Genomic DNA, 21,996 nt, shown 5'->3' with positions numbered 1-21,996 from the left:
TGAATGTCGTTGAATGGAAAGGAAAAATGTTATTTTTTACACTGTAGTTGAAAGTTGTATAACATTTGGAGGAAATCAAGAAAAACAAGAGAGCCAGAAGTACTTAGGGAACTAAGGCAGTATAATATTGCTCCGATTTGAGTAACTGTATGGTGTTTTCAGAGGGAAGGAGGTGGAGTAGGACAGTGTATAGGACTATTTCTCTTCATTCTGTATTTTGGTAACATGGACTTAAGAGGCTGAGATGAGATTTTCAGAGCCAGCAGTGATCTCCCACTGATGCATTCAGCAGAGAAGATAGGGTGATTATCTTTAGAGAAGAGGATTGAGGCCTTATTTGGATATTACAAATTCTGAATGGGATAGCTTGACAAAATCCTACGAGATGGCTTAAGGCAGAATTAGTATCCTGGCTGCGTTAAGGAACAAAATTTAGTGCTAATCAAGGGCCAGATATTTGGTTTGGATTTAGACTAAACTGCCTGAAACAAATAGGTACCTATTATAGCTTACTGCCACAAAGGGATGTAAATCACAGAGTTCTCAAAAGAGGTTTTCCTTCTGTTGGGAAGGGGGGGGGGGTTAGGGGTAGAGAAAAAAGAAAGCAGTTTTCAACACAAGAAGTGGTGATATACTTTTGATATCTTGGCCTGGGTGGCTCTGAACTGAATTCATAACTACCCTATATTTACTTTCTTCGTGCGGTAAAAGCTTTGCTTCATCACTGCGCTTACATTGCTGCTTTTAGTAAGATCCCACAGTGTTAATCAAAGAGAAGTTGGTCCTTCACAAGATTTATCCAAATGCTTCCTACGTTAGCAAAGTACAGTGACTGCATTTGATGCTGTCTTTTCGTCATTTCCTGTATATACTTTGTTTATGCTGAATAGTGTGTGGTTTTTTTGCTGCCATTGCTTAAGAAAATTCTCCCCAACAAATTACATAGGATAAGGCCAACTGATAACATTGTATTGCATACTTCTTCTGTGGGCTCCATCCAGACTTTCAAAGTCAGCTATTCATTTTGCTGATTTTGTCATTAGTCAGTCCTTCTAGTAATTCCTATGTGTTATTCAGTGTTTGATATTAGCACACGTTTCATTTCCAGCGAATATTTGTCTTTGGAAAACAGAAGGGGGAAGCTGTGCTGAGAAGAAACTATCTAGGCTAGTTATTATGAGAAAAAATTGCATGGAATATCTAAGTGGCTGTTGCATAGAAACAATACTTGTGAGAGCATAAGCACTGAACAGACCTTAAAAAGAGATGATATAAGCTTTGTAAAAAACATATTATTATTGTATAGGTTATATACTTCTTTGAAACTTCCCTATGAATGAAATTGTCTTTTTCCTGTGCTGTTACACCTGTGGCCTTTTCAGGATGCATGGGTCTGAAGGACAGGGTCTGTTTCCATGTTCTCACAGGGTGCAAAAACATGTGGTGCTGTTTAGAGTTAGGGCTCTCATTGTTACCAGCTGCAGAGGGCTGGTAAGCTTACTGTGTTGAAATATTCATCTTCTAGAGCATAGCAAAATGATTTGTCATTTCCAAAATGGCTCAGAAAAAAATTTTTCAGTTGGTTGTACTCCTGTTATTTAAACTGGAAAGGATTTGCTTCAAGGACTTATGAAGTAGGCAACCACCTCTTCTGAAAGGCTACCTGGTTTTCAGCAATAATTTGTTGTGACATCTGTGATCAAGAGACAGTAAATACCAGAAGAAAGAACAGGCTGAATCTTTGGGAGAACAATTGCATCAGGGTTATTATTGTAGAACATAAAGCAACATAAATGATATAAAGGCATAAATAATTCAAGTTTATAACCTGCATGGGCTCAATATCTGACTGAAAATAATTTTCAGAAGCGAGTATTGTACTCAGCCTTCCTACTGAAGAATCCCAAAAAGCCTTCAGAAAGGCTTGGCACTTAGGAAATATTTCAAAGTTCAAGAAATCTAGACGTACATAGGGCATGGTACAGTCTGTTCTCTCTTTCTCTCTTTGTTTTTTGCTTTGTTTTGTTTTAAATCGGTGTGTTTAAACACAACAATGTAATAGGGAAGTCTACCTTGGGAAAAGATTATGCATTAATAAATTTGGAGAACTTGTACAGCATATAAGTTGTGATTTGCCTCGATGCTTAGAGCTACCTCTTTTTCTCAATATTACCATCTTGTCTGTATTTCATGCTTTGAGTAGGTTCAGTACTATTAAGTATGACAAAGTTCAGACAAACGTGACAGTGGAAGCAGTTGCAAATACGTGCTGTTGTTTGCTGACCAAAGGAGGTGGTAGTTGTTTGTTCAGAAGCTGTGTGATGCTAACATTTAAACTGGACAAGGTGCATATCTGAGATAATTATCTACCAAATATCAAATGCAATTCAGAACAGGCACTGTATGATGTGCTACATCTCCTTTCTGTCAAAAAATAAATAACGTGGGAGTGTTCTGGTTAGGTTTAAAAATGGGTATCTTTACTGAACTGTATGTAATTTTATCCTCAGCTGTACGTCTTTCCAATGTGTTGGTTAGGAAAGCTGTGTGACAGAATGTAACAAATAATGAGTTCTGCAAATTTACTTAATGACTGTTTACATGAAACTGGAAAGTACATTTTGCTGCACTAAGTGGAAAAGATCTTGCAGGATGAAACTCTCAGAAGTCTGCTGTTGTCTTTGTTGTTTTGTGTACTGGCTTTGTGTATCTGAAAAGATGATGATCATAGCTGCTGCAGGCTCAGAGCATGTCTAAGTGATGAAACCAGAATGTTTCCCAAAGCCTATGGCATTAATTGAAATGGAGAAGGCAGCTGATATTCCTCTCCATATGTTTCTGTATTTTTTGCAGCTGCCTATTAAACTAGTAGCCCTCTTTACAAAGGATTTTTAACTATTTGATCTGCATTTTTTTGTTTCTTTAGTCCAATTATAATGTGTTATTTGAGTTGTACAGAAAGACTGATGTCGTACAGAGAACGTTCCCCTCAGGTTCTCCCTTAAAAATATCTAGTGAAAGTGTTGCAGTGAGCTCTTGTATCACGTAAGAATGATGCCAAGAGAAGAGAGAGCCTTATGGCTGTCTGGTAGCTCCAGGCATAGTGGCAATTGTTATCTTTTGAGCTCAATATGCCAATGTGGAATTGTGTTCATGTCTACCTGATTTGTGCAGTCTCCTATATACAGTTCTCATGTGTCTCCTATAGTACCGACATTTTGGGGTAGCAAGAGGGATCAAGTCTGTGTCAGCCTCTTGCTGTCCTGGCATGAACCCTGAAGTACGGCATATGAGATGCTGTGCTTGCTTCTTACTGGGCACATTCAAGTGTTCCTGGAGGTTTTGTAGTGAAGGGTTGGCAGTTAACTACTGGAGCCACTGTTGCCAAAAGGTTTGTTGTGCTGCTGAGGAGTACAGGATACAATCTAGTATGGCCAAATAAGTGCATTTCATGAATTACCTGTGGGAGATTCTTAAACATTCTGCTGCTCTGCGAAGAGGCATAATACCACAGCTTCAGAGTGATTCTGGCAATGTAACAGAGCAGGCTTAGGCTTCCTGTACAAAGGAGAGAACCAGGACCAGCATGAGTCTTGTGCTTGAGAAGCATGCCTTTGTGTTTTGGTTGGTTTGCTGCCACTGCATTATACAGTAAATGTTCAGCCCAAATAACAGCAAAAAAGAGCATGGGAACTTGCAAAGATTTTGCAGCGTATTCCTCCTCAAAGTTGAGTCCTACATCATGAGAAGTATTCTTTGTTTGCCTGCATTTGGCAAAACAAGAAAATGCTTACTTTCTGGGTGATTGGCCCTAATAAATTTGATCTATTTTGACAAACAACAGTAATATAAAATACTGTGGTAGAAAATGTATGCTCTGCTCTCCATCAGATGAATATCTGGACAGGTTGTTGCTTTCTGCAAACATTATTTTAAAGGAAGGCAAACTACATTCTCTTGCTTTCTGGTCGTCACAGGATTGTCAGTGTTGGAAAGGACCTCTAGAGACCATTGAGTCCAACCTGCCCCTTCTTCCTTCCACCACCCCCCTCCCCCAAGTTCCATTGCCCCATGAGTCTCACAGCAAAGTTCTTCCTTCTGTTAGTATATAGAACTTTCTGTCTTCCAATTTCTGCCCATCACTCCTATTGTTGCTTGCCAGTAAAAAGAGTCTGCCCTCATTGACTTGACTCCGACGCCTTAGGTATTTATATACAGTTCATTTCACATTAAATTGACTGCTCTATCCAAAAGCTTTTAGTTACAGTTCATATTGGATCCTTCACCATATGAACGTTGTTCGAGTCAAGCCATTGGTGACATTCCCTCTTGTATCCTTTTATTTTTATATCTGCACATAGGAATTATGCTCATGTATATACCTTTCTGTCGTAAGGTAGGCTTAAAAAAGAGTTGAGGAAAATCAAGAGGAACAACTGTAAGGTAATTGTAGGTCAGCTATCCTCATATGAAGACTTCCCAAACATCATTTCTGTCACTGCTTTCAGCTCTGTGGGAACTGCAATGCAGTTGTGGTGGTTGGGGCTGCTGTCATTCTCATTATGGTAAATTCACATGTGGACCTGCCCATAGCTAAGAAGTCAATGTGGGCATATCATATTTGGTTATTACAATTTCAATGTGATCTGAAGCCTTCATTTGTCCATTAGCCATTTTAGATTTGAAGTTCAGGGTGTTTGAATGTACGATTTAACATTCTGTCACTTTTATTTGGCAATTGCTGAAAAAAATTGTTATTTTTGTAGTGTAGTGTGGGTTTTTTTTTTTATTTTTTTTTATTTTTTTTCCTGGTAGGCTTCATTCAGATTTTTGTAAGCATAAAATCACATACAAAAAAGTGACAGTGAATTTAGCTACTTTGTGCATGTGTCTCTCCAGCATGTACTCAAGCTCATAACACACTGTAGTACCCAAGGTTTTTCAAAGTCAAAGGAAATAAATGATCTCATCCTGGTGCATTCATCAGGAAAGGAAATACTATAGAGCCATTTGAAATCTACCTTATGGTAGTTAACACGAAAGAGAACCCTTTACAGAACAATAATCCTTAAAAGGGGGCTGGGGAGTGCTCTCTGCGATTATAACTGGCACTGCTGCAAAGGGTCACTGGATAGAAGTCAGTGGGATGGCTTGGATGCCTGCCCGCTGTGTGCTGCAGTACTTCATATACTTTAAAACTCCAAAGAGAAAAGTGTTGACTAGGTGGTACAGTTCATTGAGGATCATTCTGTTTCTGAGGAATTTAGGGCTTGATTTATTCTATACGTCCAGTTCTACTCAAGGGTTCAGTGTGCAATAGCAGTGTCCTCTCACTGTTACCTACAGGCAGTCAGTCTGTCTATATTGCTTCTGTTACCTCTAGGAGTTTCTGAAGCATTTAAAAAATGCTAATTATTTCTCAGGTAACTTTGTATGTTTTCAGAATCCTGCTATGTACCTCTTCTGGGATAATTTCAGAACATAATCCTTCAGGTAATGTTTATTCTTTTGGGTGCCATCATGATAGCTAGCTCAAACCAAGAGGGAATGTCCTTGTTCTCTCCTTTTCTCTCTCTTTTAAAAGTTGCTATTCTAGCTTAGAACAAGCCCTGAACTGAAACTATAAATAATTAGAACAAGATGAGATGTGACCAAGGCAAGAGCTAAAGTGATCTAGCATCAGAGACAGTTATTTTTGAGTACATTTGAGCTTATCTGAAATTAAAGCTAGGGATTGTATAGACTCATGGCAAGCTTAGTACAGCTAACATCTACATGAACGTGAAATACCATATGAATCACTGGAGTAAATGGTCATGAAGTCCATACTCAGATGTTTTGTCTTGCTTTGTAAATACCAAATAGATGCAACTCAAAGTAATAATCTTTTTGAGTTAAAAACTTGAAAGGCATTAGCAACATTCTGAAATTTAGTGCTTTATATAAACACAGTGAGGCTGAGAGCGGTAGGAAAAAATCAAAACATTCAAAGGCATGCAACTGGGTAATTCAATAACCCTCACATGTAGAGGCATTTCACACAGTGGGACTTTAACTTTATGTGCAGGCTGGCTGTATGCTGGGAGGCAGTTCCCCCACCCCAGCCCAACTCCATTTACATGCATAGCTGGCCTGGTAGGTGTAAAAATAGACAGGCAGTGCCTGAATTGGAAATGGTCACCGACTGCTGCCTGCAGTTGCTGGGGTTTCGGGTTCTCTGTGGCACAGGACGGCAGGCAGAAGGGGTTGGGGTGCAGAGCACAAGCATACCCACTGCAGTCCCACTTGGAGGGGTTACTGGGAGAACTGCAATGGGCAATGCACCCATTTGCCACACGTGTCACTCAGACAAGGGCATGAGGACGCCAGGGAACTTACAGGACTTGGATAGAATCCCTGACTATTATGGATGCAACTGCGAAGAAAGTAAAGAACCTGAAGCCCGCGTAAGTCTTGGCTGAAGTAAACAGGAGTTGAAGGGGAAAATTAAGGTCAGGGTTGTGCATGCTAGGTTTGAAAAAGGATTTCTTTGCTCAGCCTGGATCTTGCTCGATATCTTGCAGTATTCAGTCTGCAAGACATATTTGTGTTCAAGCTTTGTTTTATTGTGGTGACTTACTGTAATTAATAAGCAGCCGTTGCTAAGCTGTGCAGTAGCTGAGGAGTACTGTCAGCTACCCAAAGGTTTAGGAATGCGGAGACAACGCCACTAGTGAAGCAAGTCCTGCAAATGAATGGATGTAATCAGCTAACCTGACTGCCATAAATGATCCTACACTGTTTGTTCTCTCAGAACAGAAGTCAGAATCTGTTTTTCTTATTTATTTTAAAACTGTTTTCTCCAGCGCGTGATGTTATTTTCTGTGTTTGCAGCAGAGGATGTCTTTATGTAGAGTACTGCTGTGGTGAACAGGAGGCAGGCATGCAAAGGAGGGTACACTGATGACTCTTTGCAAGGCTGAGAGTTAGGCATTAAGTGATAACAACAGTAGTGTCAGAAGAAAATCTCTGAGACAGATGTTTAATAACATTGATAGCAAATTAAGTGCCCTTGTTTTCCGTTCTTTTCGCCTGCACTTGACAAATTCATTAAAAAATATAATGGTTATTTTCATGAAAATCAACGGTAAAAGGGCACAACATCGAAAATTCTGGCAGAACAAGATCAGAAAACCATCCAAACTGATGTATTCAAATTTTATCTTGTCCCATATTGTTCTACAGTAAAATTGTTCTCAGCTTTAAGATTTTGCGCTTGTGTGGCTTACTGCAGAGCATTATAGAAACTATGGTGAGCAGTAGAGCGCAGAAGGGGAGACTGGAGGTGCTCTCAGCAGCAGCTCACAAGAAGTTCTGACTGTCCCAGAAGGACATATGCTTGATACTGTCTCAGTTTTCTGGTAGTAAAAAAATAAAAAAATTGTTGAAATTTTATTGACCAGTTCTGTTTTTTCCCCTGACAGCACAGTTGGATAAGTTCTTCAGAAACAGAACTTGCTTCAACTTAAGTGATAAAATCAAGCTATTTCTTTGAGCTTTCAGGCAGCTTTTTTCTTCTAACAAGCAGTTTTTGTTTAATTAACAAATAAACTCCCGCATTTGTGATGGGAAACAGCAGTCGGGAGGAAGGGCAATGAAAGCACAGAGCTTCCTGGCATGGCCGGAGATGGAGGGAGGATGTCTATTTTATTTTGCTTTGGACAGACAGTATAATATTTCCCTTATGCTGAGGCTGTTAGGCAATGTATGGAGGTTCCCTGTGGTAAGAAAAACACAAATAAGCAAACTCTGCAGCAGTTCCCTCTGCTTGAATCTACAGTCCCCAGGCTGCTCTTCTGCATAAGGTCAGGCCTGTGAGGAGGCAAGAGAAAACCAAGTCCAGCAGCATGTTATTTTAACCTGTTATTTTTTTTGGATACTTCCTTAGTTCAGCCTTTAGGGATTTTCATAGCAGGCAGAGATCAGGTATTTTGATAATGGGTTTGATAGGTGTTTCATCATAAGATCCTGGCTTTGGCTCTGTGAGTCTGGTAGAGGTGCTTTGGATTACCTGTGGTGGTTCAGATGCTGCAGTTCTTTGAAGGTTACAAAGGAATATAGCCTTATTTCCCTAGGAAGAGTGCAGTTCATTATTGTATTTATTTTTATGATTCCTCATAGAAAAAATTAAAAAAATATGTATCTGTAGATTAGAAATGTCAGTCATGTTTTGTCCTGAAGGGAGAAGTTGTACTTTGTTTTTCCTCAGACAGGAATATAACATCCAGCACAATACTTTGTTAGCTCAGGGCTTCCTGTGCCTCTCTCTGTATGACTGTAGCTGTGCTTGCTGTCTTAAGGGTGCCTGAGAAGAGATGCTACATCAAGCTAAGTGTGGTGACTCCATGGATCTTCTACTAGATATGCAGTGTAGAATAATTCTGCTGATACTTGATGAATTTATGTGGCAGTATTGCTGTTTATAATCTAATCTTTCTAAACCAAAATCAAATACAGTCTGTTGCTTCAGACCCATCCTGTTGAAGAAATCGGGAGTGTGTCTGTATGACTCTCCTGAGCTGTCTACATAATGCAAAATAGCACTCTTAAGTGGGGAGATAGGTGTTGGTGCTGAGTTCACCTTTGAAGTAAAAGCAGTATTTCAGAACAAAAACCCAGACTATTTTCGCAATCATACATTGTAGATTTAATTTTATTTCTTGATATGCTGCTATCAGGAGAGTACCAGGCAGAGCCATGGTGATGTGGGCTTTGGTATCGTGGCACAGGGCAGTAGGACACTCGGTGTAGGGAGCTGGTTGCAATGTGGTGACACTGAGAAGTGATGAACAGTGCTGGTAGGCTGTTTTGAATATCTGGGAACTGTATGGGACTGTAGGGTGTGGGGCTTATGGTTCAGACTGCTCTGCTACACCCATGTGGAACTGGAGCCAGAAAGTTGGGCCAGAAATAGGAATTGCAAGTTTCCAAAATGGGAGTTTTACAGGTGGTAGAAAATACAGCCAGAGAGCCATTAATTCAGGTGAAGTTAGATAAAATTTGTTTTTTTCTCTGATGCCCAGAGCAAAATTATTTGAAATTTAGCCCCAGGTTTACAGGGGTTCTGTTTCATAGGTAGTGTTATGCAGGGAATGAAGGGAATGACTGATCAGCGTTATAACCAATGCACACACAGCAAGTGTCACACTTAAGGAGAAGGGTTTTGTCTGCTTTGGATGTGCTTTAGGTGTAACTCCCTGTCAGCTGAGAATAAATTAATATCAAGAGATAAAAGGAAATTATTCATGTTGAGTACTGGGCTATTTGCATAAATCCTAAAAAAATCCTAATAAACTTAATGAAACATTTTTCTTCTTCTCCCAAAATACATAGAGTTAAAAACAATTCAATTAGTGCTTCAGGATCTGTTTCACCTTGCTTTACACGAAGGTGTTTAAGATGAGTCTTGCTGTCAGAACTGGCTTTGAATTAGAAACTGCTGCCTTTCAATAACATCCATTTTGTTTGCATCTATTTTAGTCCATCTCAGAGGAACATGAAATCATTTTTTTCTGTTTATAGTGCCAGTAAATTTGAATCAATTGGCAATCGGTTAATGGTGTTTAGGTAAGTAAAGCTGTCTGATCTGCCTGATTCATTTGCACTGATGGTGTTAGCATGCATCTCTTAATAGAAAATACCCCTTCAGTGACAAGATGAGATAGAAAAGGATGAAAAATAAATGACAAAATTCTTCATCAGTCTGTCTTAAACTTCATTCATAGGCTAGATTTCACTTAGGTGTCTTTGAAATGGCATGCTAATTCTTTCTAAAGGTGTTCTCACATTATTATCATTACTTCTCAATATAGAGACATCGTTAGTAGTGGAAACTTGACACAGAAATCATGTAGATGCCTGCCAACTCCAGAAGGGGTTCCAAATGTCCCAGAATCTCAATATGTGGTGTCCAGATGATCCAAAATACTACCGCTTCCTTTAATATTATTCCATTCCTGTAGCGGGAATCTTATTTCTATATCAGAATTGAAGAGACTTCAGTGAATGGGAGTGTCACACAGGAGAAAGGAGTCTGATCTCGTGATTCAGTTGAACATTCTGCAAATCCTTTCTTCTTTTCTTTTTGAATCCTGTCCATGTTTCTATTTTACGTTCATCCTGATCATTATAAATTTGACTTACACACTTTGTTTCAAAGCTGGGACTTACCCCAAAATGTTTTGTTTTGTTTTTGAAGGATGTGAATAGCCTTGTGGTGTATCAGGTATTACATATGCCTGAAGCTTAGCTAGTACTGGCGTGTACTGGCGTGTTGCTCCATTATTGATGTTGCTTTATAATTTAACATCAGTATGGATTAAAATAACATTGTTTCGAATACAGAATCAAGAAGGAAACTGCAGCTGAGTAAAAGGCTCTTACAGGGTTCTTTTTCATAGACAGCTATGCAGTTTTGCCTCTGTTCTCACAAATCCTTCATTGACATAGTAAAAGTCAGCTGGCAGTATGTCCAGTATGTCAAATTAATGAACACTGTGGGAGGACTCCTACAGCTGTCAGTGGCAGCTAAGTATCATAAAGGTTTTATAGAGGACATTTGCTTGTTGGCTCAAAGAAGAGCTGATTTCACGTTAGTTTTCTCTTATTCTTTTGCTGATAATCTTGGCCCAAACTCAAGAAAACAGTTAAGTATATATCCATCCTTTGGCAATGAACAAGATTAATTTGAGATCTGTTTCATCCAAAGATGGGGTAAAAATTCAGCAAGTGCAGATTTACTGAACATAGTCCTTTGTTCTTTCCATGGTTAAAAATAAGCTCAAACTGATTAAATATTTGTATGTTCCACTGGAAAGAAAAGAATGGCTGGAAAATGTATGTTCTGCAAATACTGGAATTTCAAAAAGGAGTTTTCAAAAAAGTTCAAGCTGTTGCAGAATAACCACCAGCACAAATGATTGGGATTTTTTCCCCTCAATATAGGAATAATGGCATTGCAATATGGTTGTAGCTTTATAACGAGTATATATCGTGTACTCGGCTCTGAAGAGGCTGGAAATTGAGTGCTGTGCTCAGTTCGGGGCCTGTCACTGCAAGAAAAGCATTGAGACTCTGGAATGTGTCCAGAGAAGGACTCACTCAACAGAGCTGGTGAGGGGTCTGGAGTACAGATTTTATGAGGAGAAGCTGAGGGAACTGGGATTGTTCAGTCGGCAGAAGAGGAGGTTCATGGAAGACCTTTATTGATCTTTACAACTCCCTCAAAGGAGGTTGTGATGACAAGGGTTTTTGTCATCAAAGAGGCCTCTTCTTTCATGTGACTACCAATGGGATGAGAGGAAATGGCCTCACATTGTGTCAGGGGAGGTTCAGGTTGGATGTTAGGAAAAATTTCTTCTCAAATAGAGTGGTGAGGCACTGGCACAGGATGCCCAGAGAGGTGATTGTGTCGTTGTTACTGGAGATGTTCAAGAAAAGGTGGTTTATTAATAAATTCCGCACAACTAAAGTAGGTGTAGCAGATGTAATTCATTCTACTACGTGTGCTTAAATGGACAAAACTGCATATTGAAAATAATTTTTGAAATTGAAATAAGAAAATAGCACGTGTTGTTCATCCATCTTCGATTGTCTTCCTGTAAAATAACAAAAGGAAAACATATGCAAAGGAAGTGGATTTGAAAATAAAGCGCTAGTGTATCTTATTTTTCTTTCAGGTAATAAATGTTACTGGGGAAATTATCCCAGAATGTCAGGGATCAGAAGGGACCTTGAAATTTCATCAAGTCCAATCCCCTGCTGGAACAGGAACACCTAGGAACACAGGAATGTGTCCAGGCAGATTTTGAATGTCTCCAGTGAACGAGATCCTACTGGGCAGGAACTGGGCAGCCTGTTCCCGTGTTCTGTCACCTGTTTCGATTAGGGTTATTATGTCATTAAAAGCATTTACTAGTGCTAGATTACTGAGTTTGTGCCTTTTGGAATGCAGGATTTAGCAAACAATTTAAAGTCTTTGCCCTTTTGCAGGCATAGCTACATCTTAGCTTAGGTTTACAGTTCACAAAATCACCATTTTTCAATTGCTCTTCTTTGAAGATCAGCAGTGCTTTCAGTGCAATATTAAAAAAAGGATCAGGCTGTATAGGATAAAATATGAGCAACTAACGATATTTACAGAAAGCATTTCCCAAGAAAAACCATTCCTTTTCAAGTCCTATCTTTTACATTTGGATTTTAGTGTGGAAAAAGTAACCACACTGGCAAAAGAAACATATGTGACAAATGAGTTGAGTAATGGTAACACCTCATCTGTGCTGCCTTGTAGAGTTGCACCCAATTAAATGATGGTTGGTTTGAGCAGATGGTTGCTGAAATCAGAGAATAACCAAGTCAATTGGGATAAAATCTAGTGGTTGCCTCAAGGGTATGAGCAGAAATTGATACTGATAATAAAAAATAAATGAAATGTGTTTATATTGCTGCCATTTCAACCCCCCTACATCTTTAAAGTACCTAATCATATCAAGCCGTGAAATTCTGAGTTTACGTTATGCAAATTTCATTCCGTGTTGAGCTGAATTCTCAACCCCAGATGTTACCTGAATATATTAATATGTTAAGTCACCAGTCAATTAAGAGCTGTTTAAGGAACATTATACCAATTATAGAAGCAACTGTTGAACAAAACCTTCCTTACCATTCTGGAGTTTCAAAGTAGCATCCACAGTCAGAAAACCCTGAAGACTGACAGTTTTTGTCTTACTGCTGATTTCGTGTTCAACAATAATACAGGGTTCAGTTTAACATGGAAGATTTTATAACTACTAGTGATTAGACTTTCTTGATATATATATATAATGCATGCAAGTTAATAGGTTTTGCTTACTTACTGATCAGGACCAGCTGCTTTACAAGTTTTGGTTGCTTAAACATTCTTGATAAATCCTAAGCATAGAGTAACAGAGGCTGCTGAAAAGTACATTTAAAAGGGTTATCAGTTTTTAGACAGAGACTTTAATACATAGACTAAAGTTACACAGAAAAAATATGTTAAACTGAGGTGTGAAACATCTATTTCTTCACTGTGCACTGGTTTTTACTTCTGTTTTTCCTGTAATTCAATTAATAAACTCTTACAAGTGAGAAATAATCAATAGATCTTACTGCTAGGTTCTGTTCTCACAGAGGTATTTGTGGTTGTGGGCAAGGATAAGCTCATCCCTGTTACTTGATGAAATAAGGTACAGTTTTATTGTAGAAGTGATTTCAAACACATATTTGATGATTTAAATAATGGAACCATAAAAGCAGGCTTTTAGTTACTGGGAACAGAAGGCTCCTCTGGCTCAGTCTTTCCTTGTTGAGCATGAAACTAGTTTTCACCAGGAAATCTGAATGTGTTGAGAAATTCCTGGGAGTTGGATATATCATATGACTTCAACACTACACAGCACAGTTTGTTTTTGCACTGAATACAGTGCCTTTAAGAAACAGGCTGATGGTTTGTGCTGAATGATGGGGTCTGCTGAAAGGCAACCAGAGTGAGGACAGAGGATCCAGAAGACAAGGTTTCTGACTATTTGAATAAGACACTAATTTCCATATCTAATTTAATTACTTAGATTCCATGAGTTGTGTACTTGAAATTTAAGCAAAATTCTGACATAGCGTTTAGCATGAAAGAAGCCTCTCAGCCATTTTTTTCTTTTAAATATTAGATAATGTTCATTCGGACCTCTCACATATCTCACATTTTTATTATTCTAAATGTAATATAAATATTTATCAGTGAATCTGATAACTAGCTAATTATAAACAGCACTGTAGCATTCTGCTGTAAGTATACCTTAGGTAACAGTGGCTGATTTCTATCCAGTAGCTCATTTGTTTGTAGTATTCTGGAAATTTCTCACTTCAGTTTGGAATTATTCATCCTCAATCAAAAGCTGAAGAAAAACCTAGTTAAAAAATAGCTACTTGTAAGCACTTTCTTGCTGCATGTTTGTAGAACATTGTTGTGGTGGTGGTTAGTGCTTTTTTTAACATTGTATGTTGACCTGGATCATGAGCAGTTTTTTTATATATCTGTAAAATAAGTGGTCTGGATTCAACCATGGTTACTGTGAGAAGAAATGACATTATGGAGCAGTGCAATGTTAAACGGACTATTAACAGGAGCTAAAATTTTCTTGTAACAGTTTAGAGATCTCAAAATAGTACATTAAAAATGCTTCTTAATTCAGCCAGGTTATCACTTTGTCCTGTAGTATAAGATACCAGCTAAGTTTTCTTCATCTCTTTGTGTCTTGTTCTAGTGGCATCTTAATAATGTTCTGATTAGATTGTGCCGTCTTAGTGGGCCCCATGTAGACAAATTGATCACTATGTTTGAATAACATGTCAAAGTGCCAGGAGAGACTTTGCAAATTAACATGTCCACATTGGAGGTGTCCAGACTTCCAGCTTCTCATGTTCTCATGTCTGTCACCTGCTACTCACGTATTCTTAAGTAATCTTTTCCTTCTTGATAGAGTGCTTGCTTTTGTATATGATCTACATGTAAGTGTACGACTTAAAAATATTAGAAGTGTTTGCGTAGGGAGAGATGACGTGCTGTGTATCATAGGGTGCAGTGGATTCTGGCTTCATGTTTTTGTGAAGTTAGTGTCTTTGCATGGCATTTGGCTTACAGTCGACAAGCCAGTGAAGACCAACACATCAGCTTTTGTGCCACAGAAATGCATCAAGAATTCAATTAACAATTCTGCAATTATGGAAAAGAGAAATATCATGAGATTACTGTGTCTGCTGGAAAAATACACAGATCCCAAATCATGGTTACCTAGCATGGTGAAACTACAGAAAATGGCTGCTATGGACTACAGGGACAATTCCCTTGAAAGGATTTGAATTTGTGATGCGCCAAAGTGAGTAAATTGCTGAGGGTGCAGTCCTGACAAAAATGACTTTAAAGACCTTGAAATAACAGGGAAAAGGAGAAACTACTGATGTCTTATTGAAAAATCAGAGGTGACAACCAAATCAGGAAAGAAAATAAATGTACAGTTTCCAAGCTTTAAAACACAGTGCCGAACCTTTGAATCTTCCTTCGCCTGTTGGTACACGCTGATATTTGTGCATGAATATGTACTTGAAGTGACTGACTTGGTGTTTTGTGTCACTTAGTTGTGCGTTCCAGTTTGATTTAAATAAGAGCCCCATTTTTGTATGGAATAACACAGTGTTCCAGATGACAGTGGTTAGTGGTCTGAGACACTGTAGTGGAAACATGCAGGAGAGGCAGTAAAAATGCCAGGCTTGGTAAGCTTGCTTGCTTCCTTTCCACCTTGGCTTGATCAGTGGCTTTCTGGTATCTTTGCTAGTTCCTAAAATAAAAAAGAGAACAGGAGACCTTCTCTGTGATTTGATGTAATCTCTCTTGACCCTCGTGCTCCTGACTGCTAAGTATTCGTGATAATCCTGGCATGACTCCATGTAAGTGCACACTGATCTTCTAGGTAGCGGGCATGTGTGTGGTCACTTGTCCTGCTTACACTTCACATGTGAGTCTTCAAGAAACTATTTTGAAATAGGAGAGGTGGACTATAAGGAGATGTGTACAATTATATTCACCTAATGTGAGACTACAGTGAGAAAGCACATATAAAGAAAAAAAAAAGAGATCATGTGCTCTTATATTTTTTAAGGCATCTTAACGGATCATTGAGGTCTCATGGTTTTCTACTGGGATTTTAGGAATCCTATTGCTCCCCTCTCACAATTAAGTGCTGTTATTTCAGAATGAGAACATAACACAGCAAAGATGCTTCTGGAATAGAAGTCTTTGTACAGGGTAATACATCACGTACAGGTAATTCATAGTAATTCTTCATGTTGACAAGAGGTGTATATTCTGCATTTTAATTGATATTCTAGTTTATGTAATGAATCTTACAATGATGTGCATTGCACTAATTTTGAGATGACAGAAGTATGCATTAAGGAAATGAAAGACTATTTTGAAAATGCTGCTTGCATCTTCTTAGCCTGAAATGAAAGAAACATGCTTATATGGTCCTGCGTACCATCAGCAGTAACTGGGGACTTAACATTTTGGCTTTTTGTGTTACTCTGAGTGAATTAAAAACAAGCTATGATGGTTTATCCCTAATAAAGAAGTTGTAGATATTTGTAGTGTCATCCAACCTTAACAACTTATTAAAAGTATAAAAACAGATGATCTCAGGTTTGGCATGTTAATTTATTGTTATAAAGCATGAATAGAAATGGAACTTAAAAGGTAATCCGTGTGCCATATTGAGGGCAATGGTATTTTTCCCATCACTTTCAAGAGTGTCAAGATTTACTACTTGTGAGCTCTAGTGCTTGATCTTGATTAATGTTTTTACCAAGACAACTGTTTTTTCAAAGATATTTAAGATCAAACTATGTATTTTGTGTGTGTAGGTGCACATGCACAGCATAGGAGACAGTGCAGTGCTAATAGTTATCGTTTAGTTTTAAATGGGATCTTTTTCAGGTGCCCACTGACATCTGCCTGTGTCAAGCTTCATCGAGTTCTTGATTGTCTCAGGCCTGAAGCTATAAGCGGTTTCTGTTGGTGTGAATTCCTGTGCTACCTTCCTTTTCACCCTGCTGTGTTTTTACAAAGGCAGTCTGTTTTCTTAACAGTGAAAGATGTGGAAAATGTGCTGGAGTTTACTTAAAGGAATTTTAAAGGCAATATTTTTTTCTTGATATGTAGTACAGTTGTAAGAAGAATCATTTTGATGACATTCATCTGTTGCTGATTAAAATAATCAGTGCTGTGGAAGTGAGTTAGTATGGTGCGATAAGCTGGGCAACAGAAATAAATGCATTGTAATGGATCTGTTGAGTGAAAAAAAAATAAAAATGCTTTGTTGGTCTGTATTAATAAGCTGGAAGTAAGAAGCTTCCAGGGTGTTCTAGGAAGGTGAAATGGTGGTTTTTATCTGGTGCTTGTGGCAGAGAGGTGCAATTAGGAGAGGAACACATTCAGTGCCACTGGGCCTATGTGGGTGGAGCCCAGGCACTGGCTCAGCAGTTGTGCTTCTGTATCCTGACCTCACAGTGCAGCCTTGAGTGGTTACCTGTCTGCCTTCTGAAACATGCTCCTCCTACTCTATTTGCTTACTTGGTGTATGGAGGCTGCTTATTTTATGTACAAAGATGATTACTCTCTGTATGTGTGTTCCCAAATGCTAATTCTGTTTAAATATTACTTCTGTTGCACAACTTTTTGTTCTCTTTGGATTGCTGGTTGCATTAGTGGCTAATTTATCTGTGTGTAGGTTCCCACGTGGGTGAATAGCAAAGTGCATGTTAGTTCAAATAGCCAATGTGATTTCATGGCATAATTGTTGCTGAAGGTTGGAAGGCTGAAGCGTTTTGTGATCCCTTACTTAACGATACATCATGCAAATAGCTCACGAACAAACTGCAAAGCTGCTCAGTTTTGTGGGTCTTCCCGTCCTATTCCCCAATTTACCATGCCCCGGTTTGTGTTACAGTTGATAAAATGCATCCATAGGACTTTGTTTTGCTCTTAGATATTATTCTTTTTCCAGTATATACCTCATGTATTAGCCAGTATGTGTGCATGAACATGCATTGTATTAGTGAAGCTTTGTACACAAAGAACAAGTCCCAAGCTGATGCATGGTTGTTTTGTGTTAAGGTATCTTAACAATTGGTTAATTATTGTCCTGCATTCTGAGCACATACACAGAAACCAGAAAACTATGTCTAGGAAGCCCATTGCTTTTTATTTTTGCTTGCTGTTAGTACTAGTTACTGTGATTTCTGTCTTTTCGTTGCTTCTTGATAAGTTTTAAACTTCAGCAATTATTGCACCATTTTGCTCATTCTGACAGGCTGGCTGTTCTTTCACACCATTATAGCCCCGTTTGTGTACGTTAGTTAATGCAAATCCAATGCAAATTCTTCGCAATTTTATTCACCTGCAGCATAACACGTGGAAACCTTTCACTGTGATGAAATTATGGTCTCTTTTAAGCAGGAGCTAATTAGAGATTTTTTCTTCTTATCTTTTTACAGTCTGACAGCAATGCAAGCTTTCTCCGAGCTGCCAGAGCTGGCAATTTGGACAAAGTAGTGGAATATCTGAAAAGTGGAATAGACATTAACACTTGTAATCAGGTAAGATAATTGGAGGGCAAAAGTACAAGGGCAAAATGTAAGTCATACCCTATTCAACAAACTAGAATGTTCAGGCTAGATTATCTTACATAGATGTTTTCATTGATCTCAAGTTATGTCTTCAAGCTTGTTCTTCAGTGGGAACTTTTAATATAAAGTTGTTATTGCCTCTATATTGCCTTTAAATAAAACTTTGCCTTTTAGGGCTCTTCCTTCTGACTAGTATCTTGCAGGTTTGAATATGTACATTACTGGTATATGTAAAATCAAAATTTAAGGTATTTTCTGGTATTCTAACACTAATGGACCTACTGTTGTGAAATTCCAGTTCCAGCTGAAACAGAGAGCACAAAATATAGCTGTATTCCAGAAAACATTCAATTTATGGGGGGGGGGGGGGGGGGGGGAAGTGTTGCAAAAGTCACTATATAGTATTCTTACAGAGAGGGAGCTTCTAGTCGGCTCTTGTGAGGCCCCATCTGGAGTACTGCATCCAGGCATGGGGCCACCTATATAAGAAATACACAGAGCTCTTGGAACAGGTCCAGAGGAGGGCCACTAAGATTGTCAGAGGGCTGGAGCACCTCTCCTCTGAGGAAAGGTTGGGAGAACTGGGCTTGTTTAGCTTAGGGAAGAGAAGGCTACAGGAGGGATCTCATCGTGGCCTTCTTGTACTTGGAGGGAGTGTATAAACAGGAGGGGGAATGGATGCTTACAAAGGTGGATAGTGATAGGAAAAGGGTGAATTGTTTTAAACTGAGACAGGGGAAGTTTAGGTTAGATATTAGGAGGAAGTTTTCACTCAGAGGGTGGTGACACACTGGAACAGGTTGCCCAAGGAAGTTGAGGGTGCCCCATCCCTGGAGGCATTCAAGGCTGGATGTGGCTCTGGGCAGCCTGATCTGGTAGTTAGTGACCCTGCACATAGCAGGGGGATTGAAACTAGATGGTCATTATGGTCCTTTTCAACCCAAGCCATTCTATGACTTTATGATGTTTATATGATTTGGATACAGGGAAGTACTGTGATAAAAGAAGCTGAAGGTGTTTAGAATTTCTGCTTGGTTTCTTGGTAGAGAGTTTCTTAGTAGAGAGTCCTTGCTTCTGTTTCCCCTCGTTTTATATTGCTGTGACAAAGAGACTGTACACTGTCTGAACAGGAGATTTGGAAAGCCAAGGCCCAGCTGCTTTCCAGTTGTCTGTTGTATATTGATAATTTCTTGTCCTCTTGTTTTGGAGAAGTGAGACAAACTCTGCCAACACTTAATTTTTTGTGAATTTTTAGTTACTGCTTTTTACTGAGGGTATCCATTTTATTTGTGATAAGGCATAGATCCCCATGTAATGGTGTATGGGAAATCGATAATTACAGCCTGAACCTCTGATTAATCAGCTGAGGCAAGTGTTGGGTCAGCTGTGGGAGCACAGGTGAGAGTAATTTAGCTGTGCTCCCGGAAGGGGTGGAGCTTGACTCCACCTCCTCTAGACCTCATTTAAGGGCTGACCACCACTAAGCCAGCATCTTTTGGAGATTGCTCCCCAGTGGTGATTGCCTCAGCATTTCCCAGTGAAGGCATCCATATTGGTGAGTTTTTCCCTATAAATAACCTTTTGAATATCTGTTACCATCTTTGTATTGTTTCACCTTACAAATGGGTATTCCCACATTGTTAGCAATAACTTAAGAAAGAAACTATGCGGATCACCCTGAAAGTAATGCTTCCTATTTGTTTCCATGAAAAGTGCAACAAATACAAAGAGCACTATAACACTGGCAGAGCAAGTATAAAGCTACAAAACTCTTATTTTTCAACATAGTCACCTCCATTAGCTATGCATTTTTGCCAGCAGTTAGTAACAGCCTGCATTTTGTGCTTGTAAAAATCTATGTGGCCATTCAGAATATGGCTTGTCTTTCACATCTCTGTTGCCACTGCTGAACACACCTCTTGTGACCTAACTGTGCTTGCATCCATTGTGTGGTTTCTTAACTATTCAGTAAGCATTGAAGAATGCCAATGGATGCCATTTTTTACCACATGGAGGAATTCAGTGACACATCTTTTCTTCATACACACTTCCATGTCAGATGCCATTTTGTCAGACTGCCCCTCTGCTGCCATCTGTCGTACAGCAACAATGTGGAATGGTGTATTGAAGGGAAGGTTCAGCCTCTACTGCCATACCACCACCATCTGCTTCTGATATCATGGGTCAACATAATAAAATAGAAGACATTGGGGGTTGGACTCGATGATCTCTAGAGGTCCCTTCCAACCCCTACAATTCTGTGATTCTATGTGATTCAGAAGAACATTGGATTAGAATGGTAGCAATCCAAATACAGCCATCTTCGAATTTGACATTACTTTCAGAGCAAGTCTACATTTGCAAAAGAGTTAGAATTTTGTGTCTTATGACATAAATTATCCTATTGAAAATATTGAAGTATATTTTTCAAGAGTATAGAAACAGTAAGTGTTTTCAGTTTCATACTTAGTTTATTTGGACTTAATATTGCTTGGATTGCTCATTAATTTATTGTGGATGGTGGAGGAACATGCTATGAATTGAATAATTCATACCAAACAAAGTAGTTCTTACTAAAAGAAATGAGTAAATTTGCATGGTATCTTTGAATTTTGTAATGTGTTTTTTATTGAGATCATTCAGTTAATGTTTTAGTAAACAAATCTAAAACTCATTTACATATACACCAGAGTGCAAAATCACTTTTTCAATCCTTTTTCTGTTGTGTGGTGATAAGTACTAAGTATATCTAAATAACCTGAAGACAGAATAATGATGAAAAGTATCTGCTTTTCCATTGTTCAACTCTAATGAGGACTTCCTTGGTCTGTTGGTTACTTGATGCTCAGATTCTGCCCAGGTCTTCGTTAAATTTTAGAAGGAATGTTTTGCAATTGTATAGTTAGTACATGACCTCAGTGAGTTCTAAAACACTCCTTCATTTTCAATTCAAGGGAAACGAAAGGAGGTTTGGTACTCCACAGTACTTGTCCCTTAAAAGCAATTGCTAGAACTGTAGAGGTAATTGTCTCACGTAGAGCAAGATTAGATCCGATTCAGAATGTGCACTTTTGCGGCAGAGACAGCACTATCCAGTCTTACCATTATAGAAATATCCTATGCTACTTTATCACATTGGAAGCAGTGTGGTCAGTCCGTTGATTTTCCTTGGTCTTTAAGTGCACTGCTCCACGTAGAGCACCTGATCCCCAGTGACCTGAGGTGCGGAAGTCCATGGCTTCCCCTGCTATTTTTGTGATATCTCAGCCCACAAAGAAACATTCAGTGGGAGGTATTTTTAGCTGACTAGCTAACTTGTGCTCAAGAAGATTAACATCTTGAAGCTCGGTTGTGGAATCTCTAGTCAAACGATTATTAGCATTGCAAATCTGATTACCCTCAGGTGGTTAAAGGAACTGTGATTTTATTCTTTTATTTTTTCAAAAACAGTTTTGGAAAACTGCAGACTTGGATACGTTTTTATCACTGGTCAATTTTCTCTATAAAATATATTGTCATGTGGATGGCTATAAAAGTATACTTAAATTTTCTGCTTATATGACTACTTCCTGTTTCAGAGGAATTACTACTATTGTAAAAACACACAGTTAAAGTTTCAGCATTAATATGACTGTGATAGAATATTTTGGTTTGGCTCTTTTGTAAATGAGTTGCATAAATCCAATTACTTTTGCTTCATAGCCCATGGCCCTGAGGTTGTGATGCTTGAATGACTGGTACCCTCCAATTTAATTGGACTGC

General features: G+C 38.7%; 1 protein-coding gene across 50 annotated transcripts in view; it reads left to right on the top strand.

Annotated features, from left to right (window-relative positions):
- The window catches only part of ANK2 (ankyrin 2), a 315,505-nt gene that overhangs the window by 162,298 nt on the left and 131,211 nt on the right, over nt 1–21,996 (top strand). For 16 of the 50 annotated variants that reach the window (XM_085546969.1, XM_085546992.1, XM_085546991.1 and 13 more), the window contains one exon: nt 18,103–18,204. In XM_085546969.1, the coding sequence (XP_085403095.1) occupies nt 18,103–18,204 (102 nt within the window). Of the gene's footprint in view, nt 1–6,291; nt 6,447–18,102; nt 18,205–21,996 lie in introns of those variants that run through there. The other 34 variants (XM_085546985.1, XM_085546961.1, XM_085546981.1 and 31 more) reach the window with 4 other exon arrangements.

The sequence above is a fragment of the Coturnix japonica genome, chromosome 4 (assembly GCF_054131305.1).
Source record: "Coturnix japonica strain WE chromosome 4, WE-NBRP24, whole genome shotgun sequence".
Classification (NCBI taxonomy): domain Eukaryota; kingdom Metazoa; phylum Chordata; class Aves; order Galliformes; family Phasianidae; genus Coturnix; species Coturnix japonica.
This window is presented reverse-complemented; position numbering and strand designations above follow the sequence as displayed.